Source organism: Drosophila bipectinata, chromosome 2L (genome assembly GCF_030179905.1).
Source record: "Drosophila bipectinata strain 14024-0381.07 chromosome 2L, DbipHiC1v2, whole genome shotgun sequence".
Classification (NCBI taxonomy): Eukaryota; Metazoa; Arthropoda; class Insecta; order Diptera; family Drosophilidae; genus Drosophila; species Drosophila bipectinata.
In genome coordinates, this window is record NC_091736.1 from 13,496,892 (window position 1) to 13,508,844 (window position 11,953).

At 43.9% G+C, this 11,953-nt stretch overlaps 2 protein-coding genes and 1 long non-coding RNA gene across 3 annotated transcripts; 2 read left to right on the forward strand and 1 right to left on the reverse strand.

Moving 5' to 3' along the window:
• The first annotated feature begins 660 nt into the window (after positions 1–660).
• Positions 661–3,085, forward strand: Muc26B (Mucin 26B). Its single transcript, XM_017241432.2, has 2 exons — positions 661–746; positions 806–3,085. The coding sequence occupies exons 1-2, from the start codon at positions 734–736 to the stop codon at positions 3,076–3,078; spliced, it is 2,286 nt and encodes a 761-aa protein (XP_017096921.2). The 5' UTR covers positions 661–733; the 3' UTR covers positions 3,079–3,085.
• Positions 3,086–3,386: 301 nt separating this feature from the next.
• Positions 3,387–4,470, reverse strand: LOC108125303 (uncharacterized). The gene is made up of 3 exons (XR_001773282.3): positions 4,311–4,470; positions 3,996–4,250; positions 3,387–3,483 (listed from the first exon to the last, which is right to left on the reverse strand). It is a non-coding gene; the product is annotated as an uncharacterized lncRNA (long non-coding RNA).
• Positions 4,471–10,080: 5,610 nt separating this feature from the next.
• Positions 10,081–11,226, forward strand: LOC108125334 (uncharacterized). The gene is made up of 2 exons (XM_017241464.3): positions 10,081–10,742; positions 10,808–11,226. Exons 1-2 carry the CDS (start codon positions 10,192–10,194, stop codon positions 10,857–10,859), a joined length of 603 nt encoding a protein of 200 aa, XP_017096953.2. The 5' UTR covers positions 10,081–10,191; the 3' UTR covers positions 10,860–11,226.
• The last annotated feature ends 727 nt before the right edge of the window (positions 11,227–11,953 follow it).

Genomic DNA, 11,953 nt, shown 5'->3' on the forward strand with positions numbered 1-11,953 from the left:
GGCCAAGGGATTGTTTTAAGAGCCATCCACAAATTTGATGGCCATAAGTGAGAGGTACATGGATGTCATACGGCCTTATATTTATGAACTCTGCTCGTCAAAGCGGCGGAGCACTGTGAGAAAAGGCAGAAATTACTGCCGGAAGGACCTTTCTTTAAAGTTTTATTCAACCTTATTCATTTAACTGGGATTGGGTTGAAAGTTCTAACCAAAGCTTTTTCAAAGACCGAAAGCTAATTGATTTCTCTCGTTTAAACTTCCTTCTTTTTGTTTATTTGGAAAAGGTATAATTGTTCGTGATATTTATCAAGTTTTTCATGAATATGGATACATAAATTCTTCATTACCAAATTTTATTAAAAGTTATCATTAATCCATTAATCCATTAATTATGCTATCAAAACTATTCTTATCTAAATGTTTCAGGGAATAGAAGAAACGGAAGACAATACAACATCTTATTTCCAGTTCCGTCTCTTGTGATCAATTAAAAAATTAAAATCTTTATCAAAAACATACACATGCACAATCGTTAGATAACGATTCCCATCAAATCAGCTTTCCATCCGTTCAATATATCAAAATTAGAGTATTCGCCCAAAATGCATAAGTACCTGCCGCTTTTTTATCAGAAAAAAGTTACCCACCTTATCGGAATGATTTCTATATAAAGGTCGCGGGGAATTGCAAAAGAGTCATTCAAGCACATTGTTCCATAGTAGCAGCTGAAACCATGAGAACAATCTGTAAGAACCACAGGAACCCCAACATCCAAGGACTAATACTAACCACTACTTCTTTACAGTACTTGTGAGCGCCCTTTTCGTGGCAAGTATCAACGCCGCCAGCATTCAGCCAACCGTGCGGGCCATCAACAACCAACTATACAGGCGTTACGTGTGCGTCCATAAGTCCGATGGCTTCCGGGCCCTAGTCCCGGGCAGCTGCTCCCAGTACTACGAGTGCCACTCCGGAGTTGCTCTGGTGAGCACCTGCTCCCGTTTCTTCGACACCAAGGTCCAGGGCTGTGTTAACTACAACACAGGCTGTATCGAGACCCAGGTCCTATCTACCGATAACAACAAGGTAGTAGCCCTTGACGCTGCTGTTCCTTGTGCCGAGGAAACGACCACTGCCTGTGGGGTGACAGAAGCTACTACGACCACGCCATGTGGACCTGAGTCTATACCATCAACCACAACACCTTGCGAGCCGAGCTCTACCCCATCGACCACCACACCCTGCGAACCGATCGTTACCCCATCGACCACGACACCCTGCGAACCGATCGTTACCCCATCGACCACGACACCCTGCGAACCGATCGTTACCCCATCGACCACAACACCCTGCGAACCGATCGTTACCCCATCGACCACAACACCCAGCGAACCGATCGTTACCCCATCGACCACGACACCCTGCGAGCCGATCGTTACCCCATCGACCACAACACCCTGCGAACCGATCGTTACCCCATCGACCACGACACCCTGCGAACCGATCGTTACCCCATCGACCACGACACCCTGCGAACCGATCGTTACCCCATCAACCACGACACCCTGCGAACCGATCGTTACCCCATCAACCACGACACCCTGCGAACCGATCGTTACCCCATCGACCACAACACCTTGTGAACCAATTACCACAACATCCACTGCTGCCGTGACCCCATCAACAACGACACCCTGTGAGACTACTCCTACAACAACACCCTGCGAACCGATCGTTACCCCATCGACCACAACACCTTGTGAACCAATCACCACAACATCCACTGCTGCTGTGACCCCATCAACCACGACACCCTGCGAACCGATCGTTACCCCATCGACCACAACACCTTGTGAACCAATCACCACAACATCCACTGCTGCTGTGACCCCATCAACCACGACACCCTGTGAACCGATCGTTACCCCATCAACCACGACACCCTGCGAACCGATCGTTACCCCATCGACCACAACACCTTGTGAACCAATCACCACAACATCCACTGCTGCTGTGACCCCATCAACCACGACACCCTGTGAACCGATCGTTACCCCATCAACCACGACACCCTGCGAACCGATCGTTACCCCATCGACCACAACACCTTGTGAACCAATTACCACAACATCCACTGCTGCTGTGACCCCATCAACAACGACACCCTGTGAGACTACTCCTACAACAACATCCTGCGAACCGATCGTTACCCCATCGACCACAACACCTTGTGAACCAATTACCACAACATCCACTGCTGCTGTGACCCCATCAACCACGACACCCTGCGAACCGATCGTTACCCCATCGACCACAACACCTTGTGAACCAATTACCACAACATCCACTGCTGCCGTGACCCCATCAACCACGACACCCTGTGAGACAACTCCTACAACAACACCCTGCGAACCGATCGTTACCCCATCAACCACGACACCCTGCAAACCGATCGTTACCCCATCGACCACAACACCTTGTGAACCAATTACCACAACATCCACTGCTGCCGTGACCCCATCAACCACGACACCCTGTGAGACTACTCCTACAACAACACCCTGCGAACCGATCGTTACCCCATCGACCACAACACCCTGCGAATCAATCGCTACCCCATCGACTACCACACCTTGTGAGCCTTCTTCAACCACGTCGACACCTTGTGCCCAAGATGATTCCACCACAACAACACCTTGTGCGCCGATCACGACGACTGCATGTGGGGAAGAAACAACCACTGCCTGCAGCGAAGCGTCTTCTGGAACCAAGGCTAAGCCCGCAACCCTGAAGGTGAAACCCGCCAGACCAGTTCGCCCTGCTAAGCGTCCCACCTTAGAGTCTACTCAGCAGGTGGCTCCTCAGGCTCAGGATCTGAGCATGACCACCTACACGAGGTACGTGTGCCGCAACAAGCCCGACGGTTTCATGCTGGCGTCTCTTAAGAGCTGTTCCGACTACTACATCTGCCGTTATGGAAAGCCTCTTCTGGTTAGCTGCGGCAGCAAGTACTTCAACGCTCTGAAGGGTATCTGCGATCTGCCAGAGAACACCCAATGCGTTCAGCCTTTGGCTTGAAGTCCTAGAGATCGTTAGGGGTTACCCTAACAGATCGATTAATTCAAATTATATAACTGTAATGCCACTGCAAAAGACCCCACCTTGAAAATTGTCTCCAATCGTTTCGACGAGTATATAATCCTATTAAATAGATGCAGAAGCTACTACAAGCTACAAAAAGTTAAACCTACACATATTTTTTATATTCCCAATAGTTTTCACTCTTCAAACTATCCACATTATAGATTCTAAACAACTTAGAAGTGTACCGGGTATAGATTGTCTTGTTTGCTGATTTTGGTTTGTCTTTAAATCTAGAAAGCACATTTAATTTTTGTTATATAGCTTTTATTAGTCGTTACAACGGAGATATATTTCCATGATGAAATTTTATTTTATCCAACTGTTTCACGGACCCACCACCTGCAAAGAAAATCAAATTTATTACTCAATATTGTTCTATGAAAGTGTGCGGTTGCGCCCTCGCTAAAAGTGTAAAGCCTATAATGGCACTAACGCCTTGGATCTACAAATTGATGGCAGGAACCTGGCTCAGACGCACTGCAGGCAGCGGAAACGGTTAAATAAACCATGAACAAAGGCCAAAAAATGTAATAAAGCGAGCAAACGCCGCAGCGTTCTCCAACCTGTGTGAGTCCTTTGTGAATTCGTAGGCTAGGACTTTTTACTCATAGCAACGGCATCCGATGGCGGGGCCTCAAATTGAAATTGCCTTTCATTTTTGTTTTCCTGCTATGACTTTACTCTGCACCCAAAGAATTCAAATTGGAGCTTTGTCTAAAATCGAACCGAGTCGGCAATCTCTTTACTAAAATTCTTTAACTTTTTTTAGCCCCAGCAGAGATTGTAAAATTTTTAATACTAACTCTTGGCGCTTGTAGTCAAAATTGTAATTTATTGCACCCCTGTCTCACCTGGAATTCATTTGACTGCTCCGGGCGTTGTCGGCTTCTTAAAATCTTTCTGAAGTTTAACAGGTGTACAGGCCGTAGGGCCAACATGCAGGACCCGACGGCCCGCAGCCCTTGGGACTGCATCCGTAGCCGCAAGGACCCAGGGACAGGGCGCAGGGGCCACACCAGGGCCCGCAATAGGGTCCGCAGGCACCCGCGCAGCCATAACCGTAAGGTCCACAGCCAAATCCGTAGCACATTCTTATAGTTTTGATGCTGAGGGAGGACCCTTACTTGCAGGAGAATTCTTCGGCTATTATTTTTTTTAATACTCACCTAAACTTCACGGATAAAGAAATGAAAGGGTTCGAAATGTGATTATACTGGATATAATTTTGTTTTGTAAATTTTTATTCAGAAACTTTCAGACTTGTTCGGTCTGACCTGAGAGTTCCAGATAAAAATTTCAACTGAGGGGTTTCATGTGATGGGTTAAACCCTACACCGTTTTCTATATAAATAACATTTCAAGGCCTACTTTGGGATGTTTCATGGACTACTTAGATTACTTACTTAGTTTCAAGGTACGAAACCCAAACCATGAAAATTGGTTCAAAAATACGTTCTCTCGTTTATTACAAGGGTAACACCAGAAATTGGCTTCGGGATCTTAATATTTAAGCAACGTAAAGCCCGCCAAAGCTCCAAATAAAGCAAATTTCAGAAAATTGGTGGTGGGTTCAAATCCATCCTGCAAAAGGTCTTACGACGGCTGAAGGCAACAGCTGTCAGACTTAACCCCCGCCTTCCCTGGGGATAAATTAGTGGTTTTGGTCTCTAATATAGTCATCGGGCCTGAGTGGCCCCGCCATTTGTCACTTGTCACCCTTAGCGCCATCCCCTTGCCGCACTGATTTAATATTTATTTTATTAATACGAATTTAACATAAAAAAATTTCAGAAATATTTTGACACTCGGCATTGGTATGCCACGGACGGGAAAAGCCAGTGGCTTGAGGGGGGTCTGTGTGGCAACAGTCTGCTGGGGGTGGCTTTGTATTATTTTGACACTTGCCAAACAATTGGCATGCAAAATGGAAAACCCAGCTGCCTCAAATAAACAACAACAACAACAGCAGCGAGAAAAGCGGCAAGAAGGAATATCAAGACGTGGCTCTAACTGAAAATTTTATTAAGAATTTTCGTAAATTAAATATTTACACGACAGCTGTGCAGCGGACTTAAGTCGACCGTATTTAATTTCATATTGTGTTGAGGCAATAATGGAATTTAATAGCTTACTGAAGAAACTCTTTAATGTGGACTTTGAAGCTGATCAGCGGCATAACTTTCGCCTAACGAGACTAATTAGGGATATAATGGAAAGCCCAAAAATAATATTGGAGGGTTGAAAAAAAGAGCTTAAGAGCATAACTTAAACTTAAAAACCTGCATCTTATAGCAGCTTGACTTAAAAATAAAGTGCCATAATTTTTATCCATTAAATCAAATATACAAAGCTCCTTCTTAATTATTACAAATTTTGATTAGCTCTCTGGTCATCAATTTAAATATGCGAAGCACTCTCCGTAACAAAGTCAGTGGTTAAATTGGGCCTATTGGAAATAAAAACAAAAGTAATTGGCTTAAAGGACAACGTGGAAAAAAAACCAAAATACTGAAGTGTGGGTGCGAAGGACGAACGCGATTTGAAACAAACGAACAGCGAAGAACGTTGTGTCACTAATTCAGGTAATTTGTCACTTTATTTACATTTTAAATGAATGTTATTGTTGCTGGTGGCGGTGGCGATGGCGATGGCGGTGGAACAGTGGCAGTAGCAGTGGCAGTGGAGCCTCGTCCAGGACAGTAAGCAACCAAGAGAAACCCAATTTCCATTTTCGTTTTGGGGGCAAACACAAAGGAAGCGAGTGACTGACGTGCGGGCCGGCAAGCGTTTTGCAGGCCAAAGGACGAAATACAAAACAAACACGGACACAAACCAAGTAAAAAAAACCCTTTTCCAGCTCCACCCTGCAGGTCCTGGATGACTGTCAAAGGAGTGTAAGAAGGAAGCGAAGAGGATTCAGCCACGACCAAGAATGGCGATTAAAATTTGAACGAAATTTGAAGGGAAAGACAGAAGACGTTTTTGCGGTAACCGTCACGTAGGCTGCTTGGTTTTGGGGAGGGGACACGGTGTCCTTAATTTAAATGAAGTGGCAACAGATCAGCTTTTTTTCCCCTGTGGGTATCATTTCTGTACCTTGTAGGCGATTTTTTTCAAGCCCTGTAAACAGAGACTGTGGCAGGAAATGGGCATACAAGTTCCGGTTATATTTACTGAAGGACATTTTTTGGGTAACCTAGTTTTTTTAGAGAGTTTTTAATTAGCCGCCGTTGAACGATCTTCATTTTTAGTCAAGAATAATGAAGACACGAGTGTCCTGAAATTTCTCTGAAAAGAAAATCTAATAAATTGAATTTCATTATTTGATTTAGTAAGAAAATTTAATGAATTTTTTCCAAGGAAAACCTAAAAAAATCATCGAATGTCAATATGGACATTCTTTCAATGAATATTGAATTATTCATCAGTTTAGGATGGGTCCTTTTTGAGCAGCCTAGAGGGTTGGGTAGGGGCAGGGCCAGGGCCGTAGCTAGAGCCTCGGGGGCCCTGGGGCAGCAAGTAAATTTGGGGCCCCCTATACGGAAGTCTTTTGCCCCGGCGGGGCCCTTTCCCTTCGGGGGCCCTGGGGCACCGCCCCACCTGCCCCATGCTAGCTACGGCCCTGGGCAGGGCTCCTCTCAAGTTTTCAATTATTTTGGCGGGAAGAAAAATTTGCAACAGCCGCCCGCAAGTATGCAGCGAAAAAATTCAATCAGCCGAGAAAATGTTCCCGCTGCCACGACAGGGACATCACAGCATGGCATTTATGAGCTGGGCTGCCTCATAAATTCTACTGGCAGCCAACACATCGGTGCCACCTTACTGGCAATGTCACCTTTTGTGGCTCTGTCGAATTCACTGCCGAAACGTGTCTTCTACGGCTTTTCTCTGGCAGGTGGCATGAGGCATGAGGCATGAGACAGGAGGCTTGGGGCATGTTTGGCGTTTGCCGTTTGGCGGGGTGGTGAACAATATTTGTCAAGGCAAAAACAAAGTGCTCTTGCTGCCACAACAATAGCTGAACCACTGAAATGGGGCATAAATATCTGGAGCATGTTTACCCTTCCATACACTTTGGTTATATTTATTTTACAGACCAAGCAGATGATTTTGAAAGTTGAAAACTATTTTCCCTTCCAACCAAATAGTGAGTATCTGATAAGCAAACATTTGCTCTTTTAGTCTTTTTTTTACACATTACAGTTAATTAAAGTTAAACTTTCCGCTTGCCAAAAAAAAAAACCAAAAAACCTTGAGGGTTGAGAGGTGCAGGATACCAGGACCGGCTTCTGCTCCTGCTCCTGGTATGTTACCCTTGGTGTTCACGGTTGTGTAAAGCCCCCCAGAATCGGCGATGACCGCCTGACTGCTTTCCGGTCCTCAACTATTTTTGTGCAATGAAGCGTTGGGCTTTTATAACGCCAACAGTCAGCTAAGAGACTTCATGATGAGCGGCTGCCGGGGTAAAGCATAGTCAGTCATTGAGAGGCTGTAAAAAGCTGCAGGGAAATTCTTAATTTACAAAAAAAAACTGAGAAGAAAAATCGGAAAACGAAGAAAACCCTGCGTAATAAATGAAACGTAAAAGGAAAAGAGAACAGAACTTAAAAACCCCGCCGTAGATACACCGGGTGAGACCAGGATGGACAATCCGCCGGAGTGCTTGAATGCCAAACCCCCCCCTTCAAGTCCTCAGCTCCCCATCACCAAATCCCCCACAAACTGTTTTCAGTTTGGACAGACTTCATCTGGCTTTCCCCCATGGCTACGCAATGGAAGCTTTCTGGTCCACTTGTCTGCTGCTTTGATTCTCACGGTTTTTCATTTGAATGCTCCCATGCCGAGCTACCCAGATGAAGTATGCTCGGCCGCACCTGACCGACCGAACAACACAAAACAAAATCTTTGAGATACTTTTTAGATACGTATATATTTTAATGTGCGCTTTATCAACAGCTTTAGATAGAATAGCTGGAGTTGGCTGCATGGATTGTATTCCGCATATTTTGATAGGGGGAGGATACTCCTTCCAGGAAATTCTGTGGATGTTTGAGTTTTTGACACTTGGGGATGAGGACATTTTTTTTTAAAGATTTTTATGACATTTGTGTTGGGAATGTACAAGTTTTTACAATTGTGTTTTGATGGAGTTCGATTTCAATTTGATATTGTACTTTTTTCAGCTTTTCAAAATATTCTTAGTGCATAGATATTATATATTTTGATTTAAAAGGAGTCATATCATCATACCCCATACCCATCATACTCATTTTTTCAAACATTTTAAAATAAATAATGTCCATCCATAATTATCCACCATCACCAAAGTGTGAAAGCTGTGGGATTTTGTGTAGGTGGGGGTATCTGTCCTAGATTCAAGGCATCATAAATAATTTCACAGGTATATATTTTAAATTAAATATTCATTTGAAGCCTTTGCACCCCGGGTTTAATGGATGGAAGGATCCAAACGAAAGACCTTCCAAAACCGACTCTAATTAAAAACTTGAAGGCGTTAATCCAGTAACACGTGAGACCGAGACCGAGGCAGAGGCCGGGGAGACTTCGTTGTTCTAACGCCTGTCGAGCCATCACAAAAATGACATTTTGCTGGCTAATTACAATTTCAAATTAAATCACAAGTAATTAGCTGAAAGTTAAAGGCAAATATGGTGAACACACACAATGGTTGGGGGTCGGATGGGTTGGGTTGGGGGAGCTCAGGAATTTGACAGTATTTTATGATTTACAAACGCAATGAAAATTTTTCCGCCTAATGGTTTGTTTTTCCCGCCCGATAGGTTCATGGGCTGATGGCCGGGGATGGCTGTGGATGATGGGGGTGTTGGGGGTGGTGTCACGCCCACCGTGTGACACCATCGTTGAAATATTTTCCTCCCAAATGAAAGACATTAACGGCGACAACAGACAACAGTCGAAACGGAATGGAGCGAAGAGAGCCTGCAAAATGGGCAGAGCAGACGACACATTAAAATACATATTTAATGTTGATGTGGGCAAATATGTGTCTGTGTGGGTTTCTTGTCCCGCCCTCCGTCCTTTTGAGCTGGGATGGCAGGAGTACTATACCCTTCATAAGAGTATTCTAATGTTGTTGATAGCTGTTTAATGTAGTGAAGCATTTTCCTCTAGCTTAGCCCCTAAATAGAAAGGGTCTCTAAAAACCAAACTTTAAGAAATCATTTAGGATCCTGTAAAACCTAGAGGGTATCTCTGATTCGTCTCTCACCCCTCATGCTTTCCTTTTTGTCTTTGTTTTGTATTTTGCAGCCTTGTTTATTATTTATATACATATGTGTCTGTCTATATCCGTTTTCTCTTTGACTTTTGACGGCTCCAATCCCTCTTCTCACCACCAGCTCCAACTCCTGCCCAGCCCCAACCCCAACCCCCTACATCAACCTCTGACACAACGTCAGTTAGAAATGTAATCAAAATAATTACTTTTATTGCGACCACACCAAATGCTAATCAACAGGATTTTTCAGGTCTGTATTATGAATTATTGTTATGGTTTTTAATTTCCTAGTTGTCATGAAGGACCAAACGTAAATTAGAAAAAAATAGGACCTCAAACAGTATTTTGGCGCAAGTTTATGTTTCATGTCCACTTGTGCTAAATTTTATATTAATGTCTCTCGAGCTTAATCTTTATTAGAGGTGCAAAAACATCAAAGTTTTCAGTTAAAAAATCTAGCAAAATATTTAATTTGGATTGAGTGAATTGTAGTTTTAAGAACAAAAAACGTTTTCGCCTTATAGAATTAAAAGCTTTCTGTCAGAGCAGATTTATGAAAAAAAATCGATTGTACCTAGTGCGTAAAAACATCGATGTGTTACTCAATTTTTCTGCAACACTAGTCTCGATTCCAAATAGTAGGCCTTGTAACAAAATTCTCGGAATAATCTGTTCGGTATCAGTATCAGTGTCAGTACGTTTAGTAATTCTGCCTAAAGCAGTTGAAAATCAAAGTGTTTAATAACCCAGTGCTTTTTTTTTGGAAAATACTTACCTTGCGCTTTGCAATGAACCATCCATTCGGGCCGAACGGTCCCTACTTCAGGCGTCCCTGCCAGCGGGACCGCTTCCCCAGCCTCGTCGACGAGGTGGGCGCTCTGGGTGACAGCCTGGTATCTGGGTTGGGCTGCCTTCCGGACATGGGCGCCCGCTTAAAAAGGGGTCGTGAGAACTCTCGTTCGGCCGAGAAGCGAGCCGCCCAGGCGGCAATGGAAGCAAATGTGCCGCCGGCCAGGCTGTTCCTCCGCTCCACGTCTCGGGGCCTGCGACGAGCCATCGACATCTACATGCCGCGCTTTGAGCCTGAAGAGGAGAGCCTATCCGAGGAAGAGGCCGAGTCGGTGGACAGCATGCACGTTCAACCGCCGTCCCCCTCAGTGGGGGGGAGCGTGGTCAGTGAGGAACCCGCTGAGCCCAACCCGGAGGAGCCTGGCCAGGCAGAGGAGCCACCGTACACTGGATTCTGTCGCCATTGTCGCCATATTGGCAGCTATAACACAGATAGCGATAGACGCGCCATTTTAATGGCTCGTCGCATCTTCCAGAACATAGATCTATTGTAAGTGGACCTCGATCCCCGAACGTCACGATCTCCGCCCCCGCTTATCCCGAATCTTTTGCCAGTAACGACCACGTGCTGCAGCACTTCATCCAGATGGATTTCTACAGAGACTGAAATGCCCAAATGATCACCAGCTTTTAACATCTGCATCCAATTACACTGAACCTACTTTGAGGGGGCGGAATTCTCACAAATCAACGCAGACACATATTTCCAAGTTGTGGCTTTCGGGAGCATTCAAGAAAATGTCAACGATGATGTCGGACGCCAGCAAGAGAAGTAGTTGGACAACTGTTCACATGGTGTAGGTTTCCTGGTCCCAAATTATGTATTTTTGATCGGTATCCGTGGCCACAACTTCATTTGTGCAACAGACTTTTTAAAATTGTTAAAAGATTCGTTGGTACCTTCAAAAACATACATAAAACTATTTCAAGTCTATTATCAGAATATAACAAATTATTTTTTACCTTTAAAATAATTTGTGATTGTATTTTGTAATCAAAGACAGTTAAGGACTGTCTTACGCAGGTTATGTAGGTTTCTTAGTCATTTGTTAGAATCTTAAAGGAAATACAAATCCCTTCCGATTAAATGATCGGAAAGTAAAAGCCCAGAAAAGCAAAAGGTCTCAAAACTTTATAAATTTTTTTTGTTTTTCATTTTCCTGTGAAATGTTTCCCTGTTTACCATACGTTTGCCTTTTCTTTTCGGAGGCACATTTCCTTTGAAATTTATCCTTGTTGTTTTTGGCCTTTTGTTAATTTTTGTTACATTTGGGTAAATTTGTGTTTATATGAATATTGTATATCTGTGTGTATATGAACCCATATTCGTTCAAACATACATACCTTCTGTGGCTAGAAATATTTTGAACTTTTGGAGCCCAACTTTAGGGAAAGCATTTTGTATGTACAAAGCACACCTCCATCGCACACACAAATGTAAAAGGAGGCCAAAACTTTTGTTACCTTTAAACAAATTGTCCCTTTTTTGTGCATTAGTCGGTATGAGTGTGTTTGGATGGGTAAGTTGGTAAGTTTTTGCAGAAAACAACAAAGGGAAGACATTACAAAAACTCGACAGGATATGCGTACTTTGAGCATCTTTTCAGGTATATGCGGAAAGTGTGTTCTGTTTGCCATATTTCCGTTAATATTTTTAGTCCAAACTTGTAATCTAACTCAAAGTTGTTTTTTATTGGCCAA